Source organism: Lissotriton helveticus, chromosome 3_1 (assembly GCF_964261635.1).
Source record: "Lissotriton helveticus chromosome 3_1, aLisHel1.1, whole genome shotgun sequence".
Lineage (NCBI taxonomy): Eukaryota > Metazoa > Chordata > Amphibia > Caudata > Salamandridae > Lissotriton > Lissotriton helveticus.
In genome coordinates, this window is record NC_136061.1 from 1,949,890,318 (window position 1) to 1,949,913,786 (window position 23,469).

General features: G+C 43.0%; 1 protein-coding gene across 2 annotated transcripts in view; it reads left to right on the top strand.

Moving 5' to 3' along the window:
• ZWILCH (zwilch kinetochore protein) overlaps positions 1–23,469 on the top strand; it is a 450,160-nt gene that overhangs the window by 400,240 nt on the left and 26,451 nt on the right. For both annotated transcript variants that reach the window (XM_078683040.1, XM_078683041.1), the window contains exons 14-18: positions 7,984–8,012; positions 9,258–9,394; positions 10,301–10,396; positions 10,849–10,967; positions 11,377–11,473. In XM_078683040.1, coding sequence (XP_078539166.1) covers positions 7,984–8,012; positions 9,258–9,394; positions 10,301–10,396; positions 10,849–10,967; positions 11,377–11,468 — 473 coding nt within the window. In that variant the 3' untranslated portion in view covers positions 11,469–11,473. The remainder of the gene's footprint in view (positions 1–7,983; positions 8,013–9,257; positions 9,395–10,300; positions 10,397–10,848; positions 10,968–11,376; positions 11,474–23,469) is intronic.

Here is a 23,469-nt window from a genome sequence, read left to right on the forward strand (position 1 = left end):
TTCCTGTTTTATTGTTGCATGTTTTGAATTGCAATTCTAGTTATTGTTTGTAAACAATGAACAAGGTTTCATAGAATATAAGTAGATGAGAGGTTAGAGGGGCTTGATTGTTACTTGTTTGTTCTGAAGATGTTCAGTATGAAGACAGAATGTATGAGCTAGAACAAAGTGTTTTTAGATAGAGAGGAACTTTGCTCCAGGGATTCGAGACTGAGGGTCATTTGTTAGCTGTGAACACTATTTTCTTGCTGAAGGCTACAAAGAAGGCGCATAGAGTCCCCTACGCAGTCTGGCTTATCTGCCTTTCTCGAGGTCATAGCAACTGAAACATGGGCACAGGGGCAGCAGATGCTGTTTCTTTATTGAACCCTGCTTCCATTCTTCAAAGAAGTATGCGGGTGTGAGCCATCTATAATATTTGAATAGGCTTCTTTTCAGTACTAAGTATAGCTTAGTTAGCTAAGTGAAAGGAGGGTTGGTGGATGCAGGAAATCCTAACAGTGCTGTTATAACGTTACAAGATTTTCTGTTACTGTTATTTATTTTTATAATAAATTGTATTCATATTGTGTGCGCTAGGACTTTTAGCAAAGTCTTAAAATGGGTTCCTAGCTACCTAGTGTTCTTTCATCTGCCTACCCATGATGAAATTGTTGTAATTCCACAGTCATTCCTGTGAAGTTTCATAGGACTGATCATTACCAAATACCCACCTCAATCATGTAATAGTCAATGGATTCAGGAGGGTTGCAGTTCCTTCGATACTCTGTCTCATGTTGCTACATCGACTGAGTCCTTAGTACAGAGGGTTTAGAGAGCTATCTACTGAGCTGTATTCTGGACGGTCCCAAAAACTTAAGCCCACACCCGCCTTCCATGTCGTCTGACTCCCAATGTAGCCCTCTTCCTGCAGTTCTATGTCCTGTTCTCTAAACTTTGGTACCCAGTTGAACCAATTGGTGAGGATTGTGTGTTTCTACTCCACAGTCTATGTATTTTCCATCATCGCATTTCTGATGTGTGCTCTAATAGGCTCCCTTGTGACACATTTCTTTTGGAGCTAGCCTACATCATCACACTGCAGAGTCTCAGATGAGGCGAGATGTTCTGTGACTACCAAACGCCTTTAATAGATAGCTGTCTGATTATGACATTATTATGAACCTCTGTTTCAACTTGCTAAAGATAAAACTGGAGTCCTCCAATTATAACTTTCAAACCCTCTGCTTTTGTTCTTCCATAAATCTGATGTGCATTAATTTGGAAAGATGCACTGCAGGGGGTTAAGGGCTACTTCTGCTTGGTGGAAAATGTCTGTCTTTCGTGCAGATTTCAGGATTGGAGGTTTTCGTGTTGCTTTACTCGCTGTTTCATTCGAATGTGTGATTATGAAAGACAGAACCTCGTTACTGGGAGTACAATCTAAAAATCCCACTACAATTTATGTATTACGAGATATGTAGGAGAGTAGCGTCTGCTTCCTATGGTCACCCCCACTTTTTGCTGTGATTCTCTGGTTTTTCGACTTTAGTGTGGCTGTGGGCCTGCTAATCAGACCCACAGCCCAGCTGTTCTCTCTCTAAATTGATACCATGTACTTTAGGTACATACCTGATTGGGTATTGGGTCACCTCTGTGAGCCCCTGTATAATGTACCATAGGTACCCAGGGCATAGGTGCATCCAAGTCCTACCAGGGGCTGCAGCATGTATTATGCCACCCCTGGCTGGCCATCTAAACTGACACCACAGGCTGATCACTCAGCTTGGGTAAGGTGGTGTAATCACCCCTTACTTAGATATAGTATGTCTATATCTACCTTATATATAGACACATAGTAACCTATAAGTCCTATGGCAGGCCTTAACAATCCTGGAGGCAGAGTGCTTGGTTTTATGTGAGAGGGTGCCCTAGCATGAGCTGAGCCCCTCTGCAGCTTTCGGAACCATCTCCTTATAGCTGTTCTATGATATAGCCATACCATATACTCTTAAGTGCATTATAATCCTCGCGGTTAATGCTAACTTTGGTTTGGCTTTATCAAAACATGTCGTGTAAGGTGTCAAACACTTTGGAATACTCCCCCCCCCCCCCCCAGTTCTGGCGGCGGGGGTAGCATTCCACCCTTCTTGAGGGAAAAGACATGTATGTTACTGCTTTACCCGATTAAAGTTAAACAGAGCCCCAGCATCACGAAATGGATGCTGCTGCACAGACACAAGTCTGACCTCCTGCAGCTGGGGGAAACTCCAGCAAGGGAGGCCTGGACAATAGGTTTCCTGTCGAGGGAGGTGCTACCCTCCCAAGACAGCCTGTAGTGTATTGGGGCAGGGTGGGTTGAATGGAAAGATGCTTTTCCAGACACTGCCTGGGGCACACAAGGTGCTCCATGCATAGCCCGGTTCAAACCAGTTGCTGGGGCACTCCAGCCCCGCTCTGGGGCGCAACTGCACAAAGGGAAAGGGGTGTAACCACCCCCTTCTCAGGTCCACCCATAGGAGGGACCTAGCAGGTAATCCAGCCCATTTTCTTAGTATAAAGATAGGTGCTGTGTCCTCAGGACTTTAGATTATCCTGGAACGAAACTCTGAAACAAAACTCTTGGACCTTCGACATTCTATACCGACTAGAAGACGGAAGACATCTCCCTTGTGGCCAAGGAGTGAGCACCCTGTGCAAACAGGCACCACCAGTAACTTGCCGGTCTGCTTTGTCGATGCTCCCGACGGATCCCAAAGACTCAGCGACTCAGGAACTGGACTCTCAGATTTCTCTGACTCCGACCCACATCCACAGCAAAGCTGAGACCCGTGGTGGACACGAGAGACGTGGGACCGGACACCCTGGACATCCTGCATTTTGGTAACTGTGCAACTACCGAGGCACCCTCGCAGTTGTGAATTGGGGTACGAGAAGCCCCAGACCCGAGCGCCATTTGCACCGAAGCTCAGCCCTCCACACTCCACGAGTGCCGCACTGGGCCCGCTCTTGCATTTCAGCTCACTGCTTCTTCCCGGTTGCTAGCCCGTTGGCTAGTGAGCCCTCCGAAGACGAACCTTTGAAACTGCTTTCTTGGTTGCTCCAGGCTTGCTCCAACTTCCCTACAAAGGAGAAGTTCCCCAGACCTTGCTGGTCTGACCTGAAGCCAATCTTCACTTCCTGCGTGGATTGAGTTTGCCAAGGCTTGTTGGGTCCAACCCGGATACCGACACCGCAGTCAACTAGATCCTTCGTGGGACAGCTCGAATCCAGCTCCCGGTCATCGTCGACACCTCCTGGTCCTCGTGGCTGCAGAGACAACCTTCACCTCTTCACCTGAAATCAACTCGACATCGCCTGGTTCCTTCCTGGTCACTGGCTAGTGACCCAGACTCTGTCCCCTCTGCTTTCAGGTTATTCAGTTCTTCGATCCACCCTTGGATCCACCCGGACACTCTTCCTTTGGCCGCCTGCAGCACTTCCTTTGCAAATCTCCATTGAAAGCATCAACGAAACCCGACACGAAAAGACACCTATGCACCCGGCTTCCCTGGGTGAGGTAACGCGAGTACTCTGGTGCTCCCGTGGGTATTGACTATCCAAGTGTTCTAGTTTAGAGGGGTTTTGTCGTAGTCCATCCGGAAGTTCCCTAAAACAGTAACTTTGTAACTTCTTTGTTCTCCATTATAAGTCAATGGTAACTCGCGACTGTGTTTAGACACTGCACGCGTCTCCCGTGGGTCTCCTGCTTCCTAACCTTTGGTTGTTTAGTGTAGCCCCAGCGATTCCCTAGGCCTATTCACTTTTTCTGAAGTGGTTCTTATACCACTTACTTAGTATATGGTTTGTGAGGCCCCTAGGGCAAAACTGTATTTGTGCAACTTATCGTATGCTAATTGAGTAACTGGTGATGTACTTCGATCTCTGACCTCATAAAGAGTGCAGAGGGGTTGTGTTAGAAATACATACATGTATATTTGATATATACCTTGTGCGGTGTCCTTTCATTTGGTATTTAAGGGATTATAATTGGTAAAACAGCTTGCTTTACATGCTCTCTGAAGTTTTAGCCTAAGACTGCTGGTCCATGCTACCACTAGGATAGCTTGTCTATACGGTTGACTTTACAACCACCATCAATAAGGGTCGTTTAGACTGATGCAAGGTGCCCACTAGAATAGTGTAAGAGGTGCCTTCAAGGGAATTTATTTTGATATTATATTTTTAAACTGATTTAGAAAAACTTATCAGGACAAATCAATGGTCCTCTAGTGGAATGAATCAGAGATACAACTTTTTTCAGATTAGCAGGAGAATACACTTTGTAATTCAACATAAAACAAATACAAAGAAACAAACACTAAAACGGTGTGTATGAAAAAAATTTGAATTTATCATCAAGTGAAAAGGCAGTGAAATTAGGATACAAACATATAACCAGGCCTACAGGAATATTGTTAGTACATCAATATATTACTCTGTAGGTCCTGATGACACCTTTTCCTGATTTTCAAATAGGTAGATAGATAGGAAAAAAGGCGATGGTCGACGTTTCGGTCTCCTATGTATTAATCTGCGAGACCATCTTCAGGACTGTGAAATTTATATTTGTAGTGCCCTAATGTAAATATGAAACAAAAATGTTTACAGTTACATTAATATCGATACTTTAGGATACACATTTTATCTATAACACCCGTGTTGAGACAAAAACACATACATAGAGACAAAATAGACAACAGAAAAAAGTTATTCACAAATGTTGTCATTAACTAATATCATACATTTGGAAAAACAAGCATTTCAGTATTTTAGTGAGAGAGAAAATAATGTCCCATGGTTTTAATAATATACCTTAAGGTTTCTAATTGATCATCGAGGTATATGGAACTGGAAAAGACTTATATCACATCTCGTGATTGTCATGATATATATATGCATTAGTAAAAATGTAAATATTGAAACGACAATTAGTCATCGTATAGTTAAGTTCATTCAATGGACCTCATTTAAGAACTCAATTTATATCAAGCCACCAGTAGCAGTCATAAAAATGTTGACGTATCGCTTATGGGTAATAACACTCATTTTCATTGTTGTTTAGGGAGCATTAGGGCTGAATTGTCAAGGTCATAGGTAATCATATATGATCCAACAAAGATAGAAAGTCTTAATGACGTACCTCAATAGTTACTAAGGAATACTTCTAGTTGGTGAAATCAGAGCTAGTGGGTGAATCTTCAATCAGAGTTATATTTATTGCAGGTACTGAAACAACATGAAAGCAATAAGTTGCAATACATATCTATTGCGGTCCTGGCTATGCGCTCTATATTTCGTAAAGTAGTCATTGTCTCTAAAAAGTACCTGTAACTTCTCTGTGGGAAGCACAGATGGTGAGTATTTAAATACGAGGATGTGTTGAGACCTTCAAGAGCTGGATGAAACAGCTTGGCTGGTGGATCGCGAAAACATAGTTATCTGAAAGAGTTCGCAAAAAACGTGCTATAATAACCAACCGATTATGAAGATTAGCGTATGAAATTTATAAGCTCATGAAATTACCTTATTTCAATTTCAAGGAGCGTTGCCATATAGGTAATAGACAGGATTAGTACGATGTAGTCTGTAATGACATAGGTGCACTGCCATTAGAGACAATTATGGGGTTTATTAGCAACTGTCTGAAATTCATGGCACAGTTATAAGAAATTACCTTCTGAACAAACAGAGGGCTGCAAAACGTATGTTCTGCCTGTGCGTAGTGATGTAACAATCTGCCGATATGTAGCTTAAGCCAATAGCCTCGCTTTCAGAACGACTCGTCGTATTCTAAAAGGGTATCAAAAAGAACTGTATCAAAACCCCCATTTAGATGAAGATAGCGTTATGTTACGAAACTATCCAGTATCTTTCAATTTACCTTTTCGGTGCTCCCAGTCTATTTCCCGCATTAAGAATGAGCCAGCAGATTAGTTGCAATCTGAAACAATATATAAAGGTATCTATATTGAAACTATATTAGAGCTTTCATCTATTTTCAGAAACTTCAGAGGAGCGTATCGTCACCCAGCGTTACCTTTTGTTCGGAGTCACAGATGCAAACGCACTACACATAGGCAGAACATACGTTTTGCAGCCCTCTGTTTGTTCAGAAGGTAATTTCTTATAACAGTGCCATGAATTTCAGACAGTTGCTAATAAACCCCATAAGTGTCTCTAATGGCAGTGCACCTATGTCCTTACAGACTACATCGTACTAATCCTGTCTATTACCTATATGGCAACGCTCCTTGAAATTGAAATAAGGTAATTTTATGAGCTTATAAATTTCATACGCTATCTTCAAAATCGGTTGGTTATTATAGCATGTTTTTTTGCGAACTCTTTCAGGTAACTATGTTTTCGCCATCCACCAGTCAAGCTGTTTCATCCAGCTCTTGAAGGTCTCAACACATCCTCGTATTTAATTACTCACCATCTGTGCTTCCCACAGAGAAGTTACAGGTACTTTTTAGAGACAATGACTACTTTACGCAATACAGAGCGCAGAGCCAGGACCGCAATAGATACTTATTGCAACTTATTGCTTTCATGTTGTTTCAGTACCTGCAATAAATATCACTCTGATTGAAGATTCCCCCACTAGCTCTGATTTCACCAACTAGAAGTATACCTTAGTAACTATTGAGGTACGTCATTAAGACTTTCTATCTTTGTTGGATCATATATGATTACCTATGACCTTGACAATTCAGCCCTAATGCTCCCTAAACAACAATGAAAATGAGTGTTATTACCCATAAGCGATACGTCAACATTTTTATGACTGCTACTGGTGGCTTGATATAAATTGAGTTCTTAAAGGAGTCCATTGAATGAACTTAACTACACGATGACTAATTGTCGTTTCAATATTTATATTTTTACTAATGCATATATATATCATGATAATCACGAGATGTGATATAAGTCTTTTCCAGTTCCATATACCTCGATGATCAATTAGAAACCTTAAGGTATATTATTAAAACCATGGGACATTATTTTTTCCCTCACTAAAATACTGAAATGCTTGTTTTTCCAAATGTATAATATTAGTTAATGACAGCATTTGTGAATAACTTTTTTCTGTTGTCTATTTTGTCTCTATGTATGTATTTTTGTCTCAACACAGGTGTTATAGATAAAATGTGTATCCTAAAGTATCGATATTAATGTAACTGTAAACATTATTGCTTCATATTTACATTATGGCACTACAAATATAAATTTTACAGTCCTGAAGATGGTCTCGCAGATTAATACATAGGAGATCGAAACGTCGACCATCGCCTTTTTTCCTATCTATCTACCTATTTGAAAATCAGGAAAAGGTGTCATCAGGACCTACAGAGTTATATATTGATGTACTAACAATATTCCTGTAGGCCTGGTTATATGTTTGTATCCTAATTTCACTGCCTTTTAACTTGTTGATAAATTCAATTTTTTTTCATACACACCGTTTTAGTGTTTGTTTCTTTGTATTTGTTTTATGTTGAATTACAAAGTGTATTCTCCTGCTAATCTGAAAAAAGTTGTATCTCTGATTCATTCCACTAGAGGACCATTGATTTGTCCTGATACATTTTTCTAAATCAGTTTAAAAATATAATATCAAAATAAATTCCCTTGAAGGCACACCTCTTACCTTTTCATATATTTACCCAAGCCCTCAAGGGTATTTCGGGTTGCTCACCACTATAAACCCACTAGAATAGTGGACATCATATGCTAGGCTGACTTCTCATAAGTGAAACTTCACTTTGTGTAATCATGTGACAATCCACCAATATTGGAATGGTATAGTATAAATGTGTTCCTCAAATTAGTTTGAAATCTATTTACTAAAAATGGTCCGGCTTATTAGGTTTCCTATTCTCTATTAACTGTGAATAATCTCAATGTTATATTTTTCTATTTGCTGCTCTGTTGTATTGAACTTGCCTGTTCTTTCCACAGGTCAAGAACTAGCGACTCTGAATTACTTGGTGAGATCTTTTATTATTCAGAATGTGTATGCGATTACATTTTTGTTTTTTCAGTAAAGAAGGCTATTCTGTGTCCGCCATGCAACTTCATATTTTTCTATCCCAGAACTACCAGCCACACACTTCAAGCTTAACTGTGGTGCACGGTACGCACTTGTACTCCTTGGTAGGCGCTGGTACATATTTAACCCCTTGTATTTTTTTAGCAGTACTCACTGCAATAACGCTTTTAGTTTAGGGTCCTAGGACCACAACATCCTGTTTGCCACTTCCCATAGTTTTTAATCATCCCCACTCACCCCACCAATAAAGGGACACTGTGATGGAAACAAGGGATTTTTATTTGATGTAAAACCCCCTCTTAAAAATCAAGACTTCTTGAAAGAGCTCCCTGGAACATGGTTGAGCCCACCCTGACCCTTGGGAATCAGGGTGAACCTGATGATGAAGCATGCACTACTAGAGGGAGTTAGGGTTATATATAAAGAAGTTTTTTCCTCTCCCACTGCCTAAGAGCAGTGGAGTATAGATATCTCTCTTGCCTTAATCACTGTTGTTCATAGGGGAGGATACTATTTGAAGTAAGGTTATTACAGTGGGAGTATGTATCCCCTTTCCTTTCAGTTTTGAGAGGTTCTCTATACCCTCTTTCGGTTCTGGAATATCCCTCCGGAACCATACGTGTTAAAAGCAGTACTCACTGCACCCGTCAGTCCACTGTCCATATTCTAGGACTCAGTCTGGTCCAGGTATACATTGCTGCTCTTAGTCTGTTCCACGGCGCACAGTCTAGATGTGTCTAGTCCGCAGTCCCCACTGCAAGGCTACGTCTTTTCTATAATGGACACTGTAGATCTACATCTTGTTCACGGTACCCATTTCAGGACTCAGACAGGTTTGTGGTATAAACTGAAGGACTTAGTGTGGTCAACGTTAATCACTGCACAACTGGTCTATAGTACAACCTGTAGCTGCAGGCTGGTTCTGGGTAGGCTGCAGACTTCGCACAGTCATCAATCTGCTTCATGGTACGCATAGAGCTATCGATCTAGTCCATATTACAGACTCTTCTTTGGGATGACCTCCATTTGGCAATACCATTGGGGGGAATGTAAAATCATCACAAAGCCTTGAAAACACTGACGTTGAGTTACATCTAAACATGCTGTGCCAAACCTCTGCATCTTTAGGCTCTTGCACCCAAGCGTGCTGGGTTTCATGTTCACTTGTCTCTCGCTCTTACAGGACTACTTCATCTCGACCTCTGTGGATCTTCAAGAGCAGGTGCACCGTGTGCGCAAACTCCACCACATGCTGGAAATTGTGGTGGTCTGCAGCGTCTTCCTCTCCCTAGGCCACGAGAACCTCTTCCCGTTGACACAGTAAGAACTCTTTGTAACTCGTTTCCTTGTGCAGGTGGTTGTTCCATGTTTAGCCAGGGTTAGGACATGTCCTGCTTCTCTAATGGCAGAGTCAACCGGACACCCCTTAATCTTTAGTACTCAAACCACGTCAAAGTGCATTTCAAAGGGCGAAATGTGCCTGTGCCTGTTTAAAATTTGCTACAAACTTCTTTTTGGCTACTTGTGAAGGGAATCTGACTGTAGGCTATGACTGGGGTGTCCAGTAGTTACCCAAGAGGGTCGTATTCTGGTCAGTATTTTCATGATGTGTGTGAATCCAATTTAGTTTCATCACCTGCAAATGCATCATAATAACTAATGGCTCTGTACCCCCATAAAATAGATTTATTGTTTAAAAAATGATCTAATCTTATGTCGATATCACTCAGCCCTAAGAGACTTATGTTGGACACCGGTGGCTTATGATATGATTCTAAATCACTTGAGCCGCCACATTGTCAATCCTTAGTAAACCATGCGATGTATTTTCACTGCTTAGTTTTTCAAATGTAAAATGCACGATTCATTACCAAATCCATTATTTTTGTCATTGGTGAGTCCGTATAAATGATGCAAAGTGTCATAGCAAGTCTAAGCTGGAAATATAGGTAGTAGCGTGTGCGTGGTCAATTAGTAGGCAGGACATTAAGCGCACTGGATAGGCCTGGTGCCCTTGTGTGCTCCGAATTAATACCTTTCTTCACTTATTAGAACACATTTTTACCTTCCACCGTTGATTTTTTCTTAACTTGCTGAGGATGCCAACCCCCCATTTCCCACAGCCCACTCTGCGCCCATGCTAATGTCATTTAAGTGCACTGTCCCTTTTGTTGCCTAAACGTTTTTGCTCTGTCTGTACTGAAACATATTTATATAACCTTCTAGGTCATGCATTAAATACTACAAAGAGAACCCGTGGAACGAGAAGCACGTCTTCCAGCTGCCCGTCCGGCAGAGTGTGGTCAGTTCCTTCTACCAACAGTAAGACATCCTTCCTTGTTATACTGCCGGCTGATAAGTGTGTTATAGGATAATTAGTGGAAGAGTGCTTGAAGTTTATGTACTGATGTAGTTCTTTTGTAACTTGTGTGGAAGGTGCACTTCTCTAGATTTTGGCTAGTGCTAATTTCTGTGCCCGAGGCGGTATTAAAAACTGTGAAAAGCAGCGTTTTCAATGGTTTTCTTGAGATTCTGTGTTTGGGGCCTTGCATCTCATTCTGATTGGTCACCGACCTATAGTAAGTAGATCCTTGCATCCTCAGTCAGGACTTCATTTGGCGCATAGTTTCAGAATACCTGCTGTCGAGGCACTGTGCCCTAGTCACGGGTGGAGCGATCTTTGCAGCCGGTCCTCTGTCCCACTGTTCACCAGTGGATATCAGTAGGTAGGCCAGGCCCCACTAATTCTTCTGCCCCTCTCTGCCCTTCCTTAGTGCTCATCCGCAGACATGGCGAGTGGAGATCATCAGTGGACACGGGCAGAATGAGGTGAAGACCATATGGCAGCTGAGCTCCAAGCCCCCCATGGATCACGTGGTCTTTGACATGCCAGGTACACTTGTTCATGAGCACGCCTGCGCGACTTATCAAGGTGGCCCTTTATATTTCATTTGTATTTTCCATTTGTCAGAAAACTGGTGGATTGGTCTCCAGGGTGGCGGAAAGTTTTACTCAGTCGGGACTGCAGGGCTGGAACAGGTTGAGGGTTTGCCTGCCATTGATGTGCATTGTAAGAAGGCTTTTCCTTGACATGTAATAGATTCTGAACTAGTCCCATTGGTATTTCAGAGGGCCCACCCCTACCGGCCTTGTGGGAAATCGGACTCCATTTTAGGCCCTTACACCCCTGTCTTAGCACCACTCACTGAATGGAGAGCTTTTTTCAGAGGCCTTCATGCAATGAATCATTGGTGGGAAGCACCAGTTTGTATACTGTTAACATTATCATTTTGTTGCTGCAGATGTAACCATGGAAAACACTGTTATTGGCGATAGTGATGAGACCTTGTATTGCACAACCCTGGTCACCTGCAGCCAGTTGCACTTCACATGAACAAGGTAAGATCTTTTAATAAGCTCTCCTGTTTCCATCCATCGCAAACAAGCCAAATCTATTTGAAAAAAGTAGTTAATATTTGTCCTAAGGTTGAGAATCTAAGTCACTGTGATGTCCTGAAGCCACCTCCTGCGGAGCATGAATGTTATGTTATGTTATGTTATGTAAAAGGATTTATAAAGCGCACTTACACCCAACAGTTTCTTGGCGCTAATTGGCAAATGAGGAGCAGAAACGATAAATGGATAGAGGGGCAGCAGGGAGAAAAAAGTAATGGAGACCAAAGGGGACCCTAATTATAACTCTTACTGAACAGGTGAGTCTTCAGGAGGGACCTGAATTGAGTATAAGAGGAAGTGAGCCGAAACTCCAGCGGGAGCGCGTTCCAGAAGGAGGGGGCGAGAAATGAAAATCGGAGCCCACCATGTTTCTTGCGTTTGATGGTGGGAGTTTTAAGCAAAGCCAGATGAGAAGATCGAAGGCTGCGTGAGGGAGTGTAATGACACAGGGAAGAGAAAATAAAAGCAGGGCCAAGACCAGCCAGAGCCTTAAAGATAATGCAGCCCAGTTTAAAGTTACAACGTTCAGCCACAGGGAGCCAATGTAAAGACTTTAGCAAGGGGCGAACGTGTTGGTGCTTGGGCTGGCGGAAGATCAATCGTGCGGCCTGGTTCTGAACCAGCTGTAATCGGTTCAGCTGGTAGGCCGGAATGCCCACATACAGCGAGTTGGCATAGTCGATTCTAGACATGACCAAAGCCAGAAGAACCAAAGTGAGGGCCTCAGTGGTGAAAAAACGAGAGATCTTCCGGATTTGTCGTAAATGAAAAAAACTAGAGGACACCACGGTGGAAATCTGGGGTTTCATAGATAGATCATTGGATATGGTCACTCCCAGGCTTTTAGCGGAGTTAGCAGGGCAAGGGGGGGAGCCCAAATCAGAGGGCCAGAAGTTGGAATTCCACGGGTTGGAAAGGCCCCCGACAAGCACCAGTTCGGTCTTGTCGGGGTTAAGTTTTAAGTGATTAGCCCCCATCCAATCACTGATGTAGCGCAGGGTGGACTGGAATGTGCCAAGTGATTGGTCCGAGGAGTCAATGTTAAAAATAAGCTGAATTTCATCTGCATAGTTAAAGGCAGTGACATTACTTCCTCGTAAGGACCGGATCAAGGGAGTGAGGTAAAGATTAAAAAGAAGAGGGGAAAGGGAAGAGCCCTGTGGGACACCACAAGTTAACCTGACCGGTTACTCAGAAATGAGCGGACCCAATTAAGGGCCGCTCCCGGGATACCGGCCTCCTCGACACGGTCGACCAAAATATCATGGTCGACCGTGTCAAAGGCTGCAGATAAATCCAGGAGTACCAGAGCCTGGCTGATGTTAGAGTCTGCAGCTGTAGAAGAAGCTGTACATTGTTCACTTATAAGTAGGCTTCATCGGTTTAGAAAGTACAGACACTGGTGCCCACAAGGCGCAGTAGGTGTTAATCGTTCATCTTCTGCCTTCATCTGCCCCACGCTACGCTCATTGGCACAATGCCTGTGTCGTCTTATCGAGTAAAGACTATAACTATTCAGACCTTGGCAGAGCGATACATGTCACCAGGGCTTTAAGTGGGATGAAAAAACTGGGGGCTGTCTCAAAGGGGCATGGTCAATTTAATTAAGGGCGAGGTTTAAAAACACACAAGCTAAAAATCTGTGCTTAGCATAGTGCACTGCCCGACTTGTATTTTGCTGTTTCTATCATTGAATGCAGATATACGATACAACAAGTAACATCATACCTACAAGAAGTCAGGACTATTGGCTTTGTCAATGGTTGTTAGTTGTATAAGATAAATAAGCAGCACCTATAGCTTGTATATAGTATTGCAAAAGCTTCCACTTAAAGCCCTGTTGACACCACGACGATGTTGCTGCTCCTGAGTTTCAAAAAGAGAAGGGAAATACAGAGAGAAAATGACTCTTTTTAAAGGATTTCCCTTCGACTACAGCACTCACCTGGCATGACGTCATGCCGTAACTTCTCCACTAGTGAGAAGTAAGCAGTGCGAGCACGCAAAATTCAATGTGCCTGCTGTCACTGCAGGACCACCTGTGCCAGGGCACAATACAGAGCCCGATAGAGACCCGTTTCGAGGCCCCTTTCAAAAACTGCTGGTGCTCAGACGCGGTGAGACCCGGCTCACTTAAAGCTCTGCATGTCACAGGATCGAACGCATCTTCTCGTTTAATGACCAAAAGAGTGAAAACTCAAAGGGTACCAGATCAGACCAAACCTGTAAAACACACCATACGGTCAGAACAACTCCAGCATCTACTCGCACAACCTAAAACTGAGCTGGACCTAAATTATACTGGTTACACCATTAATCCATAAACCTTCATGAACGTAAACCAAAGAACGAATCAAGTTTAACCAGACTCACAACTCCTCACACTTCACTAACTATATAGATACACCTAGTTTACTTTAACTGCATGCACGCTCAAAGCAACAACTCCACTCCAAATATTCATAATAGGCACTCAGTAAAATACTTTTGCTCCCACACGCTCCCAGGATAACCTCAAAAAAGGGTGGTCTACGGGGCAAACAGCTATTTGGTTATATGACAGTGTAGACTAAGGTATGGTATCTTTGAATTTGATTAAGGTTATTGGTGGGTCAATGTTTAATAGACCCTAATACCCTTTAATATGGTCATACAGCTAGATTCATCAAGCTGAAATCCGCTCGCAAAGGGGCAGATTCTCAGAATCTGCCCCTTTGCAACCGGTATTTTTGCATTTGGGATGCATCATCCCACATGCAAAAATCGCTAATTAAGAATTCGCTAAATTGCGATTCTTTGCATTTAAGGACTCTCAAATTGAGATTCCTTAAATGCAATGCATGAAAGTGAAAAAAAATAGCAAATTCGCTATTAGGGCACACAAATTACCATGAAGTACAACTTCATGGTAATTTGCAAAAACTTTGAAAAATGCACTTTAGTCACATTCTACCTCATTAAAGCAAAGTGAGCGTTATGTAGAAAGAGGTCACTTTTTCATATATTCGATTCAGCACAAATATTTCTTTAATATTAATCCACCCTGCCACGTCATTGAAGACTGAAGGATTTGTTTCATCTGACTAGAGGGAGGGTTCTGTTACACCTCCTTGGAGGTAAGGTGGACTTCCTGTTTTTGTATGAAATAACTATACAACAAGGAGATTCATTTTTGGACGTTATCACTAAAATTAGGATAAATCAAATTTGAGCATTTGTTTCCCATGTACTTCATGGTTTCCGAAAACGCGACTCAAGCTCGTAGTGGAAGTATTATGATGTGCATTGTAACTGTAGTAAGCTTGGCTTTGGAACTCTTCCTCATGTTTACAGGAGGCAGTTCACTGTATACAACAGTCAACATTTTTTTTCACTAAAACTCAAATTAGAGGACATTTTTACTCCTCATGCCCCCATTCTGTTTCTTTAAATTTTCAAGTTTCTAGTGAGCAATACACTGCTATACCTGGATTGAAAGGCAGACTCCCAATTTGTGTACAGCATCTTTATGGATCAAAAGATGATATATGTTTTCTAATTCCCAACTGTTAGACACATATTCAGTTGCTTTATAAAGAATGTATCGGTGTAAAACAGGAGTACCTTTACTAGCAGAGCTGCTTTGCTTTTTTGCAATAAAGTAGACAGCCCAAGTGTTTTATTTATCTACAGTAATATTTTAAGACTTGGGGCCTAATTTAAATCATGGCGGCAGGGAAAATCTGTTGCAGTGATGACCGAATTCCCTCCCCGCCAAGACCATGGTCCCCCCACCCGATTTAAATACGGTTGGACCATAGATCAAGGATGGCGTAGACTATTCTGTCTCCTCTGTGAACGTCGGAAAATTGGCTACATTTCCGCCCACTTAATTTAGATGGGCGGACATATAAGGATTTTGAATGCTCCTCATCACCAGGAAAACCCTTACAGTGAGAGGCAATGACAAGTGCTTAATGCCGCCTTACCTCTCATGGCAAGGAGGGCATTATTTTTAGGGTTTTTTTTCCCAAAAAACCCCGCTTTGGGATTATTATTTATTTTTAAAAAAACAAATTGTAACTTTACTGTACGGCTCCGTCATGTTTGACAGAGCCGTACGGCAAAATTACAATACATTGTCAGGACCCGTCAATGCTTCAAATGTTCAACTGACATTTCAACATTTGACCGTCAGGATCCCCGTCAGAATGACAGAGTAATTTACTCTGTCGCCCTTGCGGGAGCTGCCCAACTGCTAAATTATAAACTGTGTCCTTAGATTCTTATAATTACTTACAGAAAGAATGCTTTACAAGAGATATCTCTGGTCTTTCTCAGATTATTTTTATATATATATTTTTATTAGTTCGGTCTTATTAGTAGTATTTCTTGCTTTATTTTTTAGTCGAACCAATGATGCTTTAATCACATAGGAGAGCAGCTATAGATTTAGTATTCCGTAGGCTAATTGTGCTTCTTGTATTCAATGTGCCACATCCCCTCCCAACCCAGGGTAACACGCTGCTATACAGGGGTGCCTTTTGGAAAGTAAAACATAAAAAGGTGGTTCACATAAGTACTTTTAAGCTTGCATTTCTGGGAAGTGTAGCAAAACACTACTGACATTTTCGGTTGCTTTCTGTCGATTCTCTAATATTGCTCATTAGTCCTTTTTACCCTGTTAAATATTTTAGCTGAAACAATCCTCACACTCAGTAAGTAATTCATTCTTAATTGCTTGATTAATAGAAACTGTTGCAATGTAATACATGAGCATTACCTATACAGTAACACATACATTAGAACTGTCATAAATTCATGGCAGTAAAATCAATTAAACCCCGTAACCCCGGCCTAGGGAGCCTCTTTCCTTATGCACGTACTACTGGGACAAAAGGTTATGCGGCGTAGTATGGTTCAAAGTGCAGATGCTAATTTTAGAGACCAGAATAGGTGCGGGGACAGATAAAATAAACCTTAATGGATCAGTACCCTGCGTAGTTTAAAAATGTGAGTGCTTATTTTAAAATCAAACAAATGTAAAATCTAGGAAATAGTGTGACCATAAAAGCAGAGTCCATTTTGAGGTGAAAGTGCAAATGCTCATTTGGGCGCTGTAGTGCAATGCATTATGAAACATTCAGGTGCAATTGTTCATTTATAAAATCTAGTTCTATAAATGTAGGGTGCAGATGCTTATGGTATAATCTAGGTCGAGCGAGTGCGGCCATTATAGAAAAGAAAGTGTGAAGTGCTTGTTAAGAGGTTTGAGGTTGTGCATTTTTAAAGTTAAAGTGCGAGTGTTTACTCCTTAGGAATGCGTGTGATTGACATTATGGAATTTAGACTCAAACTAGAGACAAGCCCTTTCTACGTTGCTGTTCTACTTTTGGGTCTGGAATTAGCCAAGACGTTTTGTTTATGTGAGAGTTATTTCCTGATCCGAATCATATTTGTTTATTAATACGAGTCATTTGCAATTAAAACAAAAATGCTGGGTTGTACAGGCCTATGCTTTCCTGACTTATGCTAAACTTGGCCTCAACTTGGCCTCAGCTGCTGATTCATAATATTCATTGTGTGCTTATTTTCTCATTGGCACTGCACAGGGCAAAAAGTGAGTTATTTGTTTTGTAATGACATGTTGTTCTCGAAGAACTCTTTAGGAGGCCTATAGATACCTTTCAGGGTTCTTTCTGCTCATACACTAGTTCATTCACTCATAAGACTTTCCATTTTATGTAACCATATTTCTCCAGTATTGGTGTATCTTTCATAGATTCACATGCCTGAATCATGCCCCGTCGTCGGAGTGGGAGTCCCATGGTACATAAAAAAAGCAATAATTATGCACATAATAACCAGAACATAGGTCAAATCGAACCAGGAAGTAAATTAGCCAGAAACTAAAAGGAGAAAGCTTCCACATTTATGACTTGTCCAAGTCATTATATGCAGTCCAAACTGCAGCCAATCAGGCGACAGCACCCTCCAGAATGTTCTCCTCAGAGTCTCAGGCTCTCAGATGTTCTACTGCACGTCTTGTGAAGGGAGTCTCCCTGAGCTCTGCTCAGCACTTTTCAATTTCTTAAGGAATTCTTCATTTCATGATGTCTCCATCTAGGAAATCTCTCTTTCGACCTTGTGAGTCTTGTGGGAAGCTCTGGCTGTTTTCTGAGGACCTCCCCAGAAGTGCATTTATTGCTTGTATCCTGATCACCAGGTGCGAGACTGCAAGATGTGCAGAACCTTCCCTCAAAAAACCCTCAGAGACAGAGAAGGACGTCTGCTTCTGTGGCTACAGAAGATTAAAGATCAAGACAACCCCTTATCTGATGTGAGGAGTGTTGCCTCTGGCACAACTATGTCCTCTAGGAAGAGGATTGCTGAGGAGGATTTCTCTTCTCCTGGGGCTAAGGTGTTGAAAAAACAACACACCACTAAGGGTGCTGAATTGCCTTCCACCTCAGAAAAGGCTCCTCCACCTTCTAAGAGTAAGCCTCTGCCTACTACGCCCCCGAGAAAAACTGCGAAGTCTCTTGCTTCAAAACGAGTTTCTGAGAAGGATTTACCTTAGAAAAAGGTTCCATCGACGACGACATCTTCGTTGACGAAGCCTTCCGTTGACACTACAACGACGTCGACTGCCACCTTCTCGTCGCCGAGACCTCAGATGATCATGTCGTCGGCATCATCGCCATGGACGCTGGTATCCGTCTCCGTGAAGCCAATATCGTCGATGAAGGAATAAAAATCTACCGTCGACGTCCTTTCGACGACGTAGATTAAAGGGTCTCGTCAACGATTGCCTCGTTGTCGACGACCGCCTCGTTAACGATTACCCCATTGACATCACCTTTGTCGACGACAACTCCGTCGACGGCTCCCTTGTCAACGCTACAATTATTTTCATACACAGTGTTGCAGGTGTGGTCAGCGTCTACGGCCACTGCACCTTCTACACCGTCTACGACGTCTGCGCTCTTGCCTCCATTGACAACAGCATCTTCCTTGCTTCACAGGTGTGGATCTTCATTGGAGGCCCTCTCTCCACTTCATATTTCCCCTACTAAGGTACCTCTGCAGTTACCTGAACAGTTGATGGATTATGGAGAGGATGATGAGGAATCCGAAGAGGATGACAGATTTCGCACTGCCAGGAGCCCTTCAGAATTATTTATTAAATATCACGATGAGGATCAGGATGATAATCGTTCCCCAGAGACTGTTGGTCCAGCTCCAGATGCAATCCCTACGGCACAAATGCCTTTGGCTCTGTTAAATAATTTACAGTTCATGCTGACTGATTATTATCGTCGTTTCCCTCTATCTGAATCAGCTTCGTCTATTCCACCAACACCTGTTCCTCAAACTTCCTCTTCTGCATTGAGGTCACCCAGACCACCTTCTCCGGTGTCTTCTCATCAGTCTCATGATGCTCACACCTCGGACGACGATAGGTAGGAAGGAGAATTGGACGACAGATCGCTTCTTACGAGGTGGGACGATTACCAGATACAAACTCCGTCTCCTTCCACTCCGGCTCCCATCGATTCTCCACCAGTTGACATCAGAGGTTTTCATCTTCTTATGGAAAGGGCAACACAAAGGTTCCTCCTGCCTGTGGAAACAAAGAAAGATGAGTGTTTCTTATACGACTTCAAAGATCAGCTAAAGAAACAGGTACGGACTATTCCACTTCATTTGGCAAGAGGATTGAAGGTCATGAAAGCTCCTGCTTCTGTTCCTGCGGTCCTGCCGCGCCTCGACAAAAAATATAAGGCACCAGACAATTCACATGCATGCCTCATAGGTCAACCAAAAGCTGACTTTGTTATTGCCCAAGCAGCGCAACGACAAGCGAGAAACCCCTCCTCTCCGGTACAGCTCTTCCGGATTGTGATGGCAGACGATTGGACGCTATTGGAAGAAGGGTTTCCACCCTGGCAGCGACGACTGTTGGTGCTGCTAATTCTCTGGCCATTTTAGGCCGATACGACCGACAGATGTGGTCGGACATTTCTCCCTACATCGATATGTTGCGTGAGCCATCTAAATTGGAAGCACTAAAGATCCTGCAAGAAGGAGATCGTATCTCTGCTGAAATCATAGATTCAACAGTGGATGTTGCATCTACGGGGTTTAGGCGACTAGCAGGTGCCGCAGTACTACGGCGGCAAGGCTGGCTGAAATCTACATCTTTTCGCCAGGAGGTTCAGGCAAAAATAATTGATAGACCGTTTGATGGCGAATCACTTTTTGGCCAGTATGTGGATGAGGCCCTTCAGGCCATCAAGAAGGATACAGAGACAGCAAGATCTCTCGGTACTCTCCTCTTTCGGAAGCCGCCCTTTCGTGGCGCTAAGGGCTATGGATCCTTTTCTGGTCGAGGAGGTTATAACCAACAAAGGCCATACCAATCTTATTAAAGTAACCAACGTTATTCGTCTGTGCCAACAGTCCTACAGACAACCAAATACCTCCTATTCACAGAATAAGCGAAATCCCTCCTACCGCGGATGGGATACATCTAAAAAACAGTGGCAACTGCCACCTGCCAACTATTCTACCGCCAACCCTTTCAGAAGTTGGAGGAAGAAACTCCCAATTTTACTCGAATTGGTCCACTATAACATATATCAGACAAGTGAGTCCTGGACATTGTGGCCAGAGGCCATGGTCTAGAGTTCATAAAGATTCCACCAAACTTTCCTCCCAAAGGCCCTCTCCAGCTCATCTCAAGGAGCTTTTTTCCCCAAATAAATTTGATGTTACAAAAAGGAGCGATCAAAATAGTCCCCCCCCCCAAAAAAAAAGTTATCCTTCCTGATGTTGACGCTTAAAGAAATCCTTCAACGCCTCTCCTCGGGGATCACATGGCCACCCTCGACCTCCAAGATGCGTATTTCCATGTGCCAATTCTACCCAGACACAGAAAATTCTTGACGTTCAGAGTGGCCAGCAGGGACTTTCAGTTCAAGGTCCTTCCTTTCGGACTACGTTCATCACCCGTGTGTTTACCAAGGTTCTAGCACCTGTGGCCGCACACCTTCGTCTGGAGGGGATCCACATTTTTCCATATCTAGACGATTGCCTTATCAAGGCGAATTCTTTCACTGTTGCGAAAGCCCACATTCAGAGATATCAATTTCGACAAGTCTCATCTCGTCCCATCGTAAAGAAAGACGTTCTTGGGCACCACGTTAGATACTCAACTGACACAAGCATTTGTCTCAAACGAAAGGGAACAAAGGATTTGCAGATTTGCCCACCTATTGCGATCAAAAAGGTGCGTTCAGTCCGGCAGTTCAAATAATTTCTGGGGATGCTTTCTTCCTGCATTCCTTTAGTCCCCAACTGCCATCTCAGAATGTGACCCCTGCAAGAGGAGCTCAACGACTAATGGTTACAGGTTTCGGGGTCCTGCGACTATCTCATTCGCATCACTCCCGTATGCGAGAAGCCTTACACTGGTGGACTTGCAAAAGGAACGTGGCAGCAGGCTGCGCATTCCTAGTGGATGCTCCGAGTTTCGTCATCACCACAGACGCATCCCTCGAGGGGTGGGGAGCACACCTTCAAGGGTTGACGTTCAGCGGCAAGTGGAACATCCTGCAGCGGACGTGGCAAATCAACCTCCTAGAATTGCTGGCCATCTTCCTGGCCCTAAAATCTTTTTGCACCATCATTCTGGGGGCTTCAGTATTATTCCGGATGGACAACACAACAAGTATGCACTACTTGAACAAACATGGAGGAACAAGGTCCACCCTGCTCTCTCAACAAGCCCAACAAATTTGGGATTGGGCGATATGACACCGGATCAGCCTGTCAGTGGTCCATGTTCCGGGAGTTTCCAATGTCCTGGCGGATTTCCTTAGCAGGTCAACAGTATCCAATCACGAGTGGGAGCTACATCAACCAACGTTGGATCGAATTTTTCAGGAGTGGGGTCGTCCCGATCTAGACCTGTTTGCGACCAGTCAGAACCGCAAATGCCCATTCTTTGCAAGTTGGCTTCCCCACAAGCAGTAATGCGGGAATGCGTTTTTGATAAATTGGTCGCAGATCTATGCTTACACCTTTCCTCCGATACCGTTGGTTTCCAGGACTCTCTGGAATATGAAGAGAGAACCTTGTCGCCTAATACTCATTGCTCCCAGGTGGCCTCGCCAGTTCTGGTTTACCGAACTCCACCTTCTCTCCGATTGCGATCCCATTCAGTTTCAACCAATACCGAACCTTCTGTCCATCCAGAACGGGCAGATCTGCCACCCGGACCCTGCATCTCTGAGATTAGCGGCCTGGCGCCTGAACACCTTGAATTCGCTCATTTAAACATTCCTGTGGACTGTAAGGAAGTCTTAGCCAATGCTCTAGCGCCTTCCACTATTAAGACGTACAGACTTAAATGGAAAAGATTTTGCATGTGGTGTCAAACTGCCAATATTCAACCAATCCATGCAAAACCGGAGCAGATTCTACCATTCTTTTTGCACTTGGCAAAATCAGGCCTTTCCCATTCTACTCTTAAAGTATTTTTAGCGGCTATTTCAAGATTTCGACAAGGTGGTTCCAACTCTCTTTATTCAGCTAGGATCATTCAACAGTCTTTCAAGGGATTGTTTCGAATGATTCCTACCATCCGCCGCCCACCTCTATCCTGGCATCTTAACGTGGTGCTTGCACAACTTATGCAACACCCCTTCTAATCTATTCATAGAGTGGATTTGAGGTTTTTTATCTTGGAAAGTGTCTCTGCTATTAGCTTTAAAATCAGCTAGGAGGGTTAGTGACATTCAAGTCTTCACTGTTCAATTCACTTCAAACTCTGTAGTGCTACGCCCTAACCCCAGTTTTATGCCTACAGTACCTTCGGACTTCCATCTAAACGAACCGATAATTTTAAAGACTTTCTTAATCCTCAATCACCTGCGGAAAGGACTTTGCATACCCTTGACATCAAGAGATGAAATTCTATTTACAACGGACTTCTTCAATCCGTAAATCTGACCAGCTATTTGTGGCCTATGGAAGGATACGCCAGGTACACCCAATATCCAAGCAGACCATAGCTCATTGGATTTCTGCTGCAATTTGTTTCTGTCATCAGCAAGCAGGAAGACCATTACAAACAACTCCAAGAGCACATTCTACTAGAGCAATCTCCTCCTCTACTGCTCGTTTTGCTGGTGTGCCTCTTCATCAAATCTGCAGAGCTGCAACATGGTCCAGCAGGCACACTTTTACCAAGCACTACTGTTTGGAAGCTGCCAGTAATGCAGATAAGTCTGTGGGGCAAGTGGTTCTCCGTAATCTTTTTAAATAAGGTGAGCCTCTGTTCTTTCCTCTTCCACTTTACTGTTTTCTCAGACACATATCAGCTATGCTTATTTATTTATATAAACATTGCAATATATATATATATTTCTCCAACACATTCGTTAGTTTCAACGAAAGTAGACGGCACTCGTGGGCTATGATTTAGAAAGTGATTTTAATGGCAGACCCCCTTGTGGTCCTTGGAAAATGCAAAGTCAATTTCTATTTTCAGTGAGAGCGATGCACTGAGCACACACACGCCCACTTAGGGGCTTGTTTAATAAAAAGGTCAAGTGAAGTGGAAAATGTTTTTCGAGTGGTTCTTACAGCAGCCCATGAGGAAGGGGGTGGTTTTCCCTGAAACGCGTCGGGCAAGTAAACAAAGAGGAGCGGAAAGGCATGCGAAACCTTCAAGCCTCCAAACCCCGAGGGCGGGGACCTGTCGTGTGCCTCTGAAAAGCTTAGAGCAATTTGGTGATTCATATATATATATATATATATATATATATATATATATATATAGATAGATATATATAGATCTTTTATGTGTGTTATTGCATAATGCTCTTGTTCATATGTTTATGTTACAATTAGGGTACCAGCATTATTATGGAAATACTGCTTTCTACTCTGAT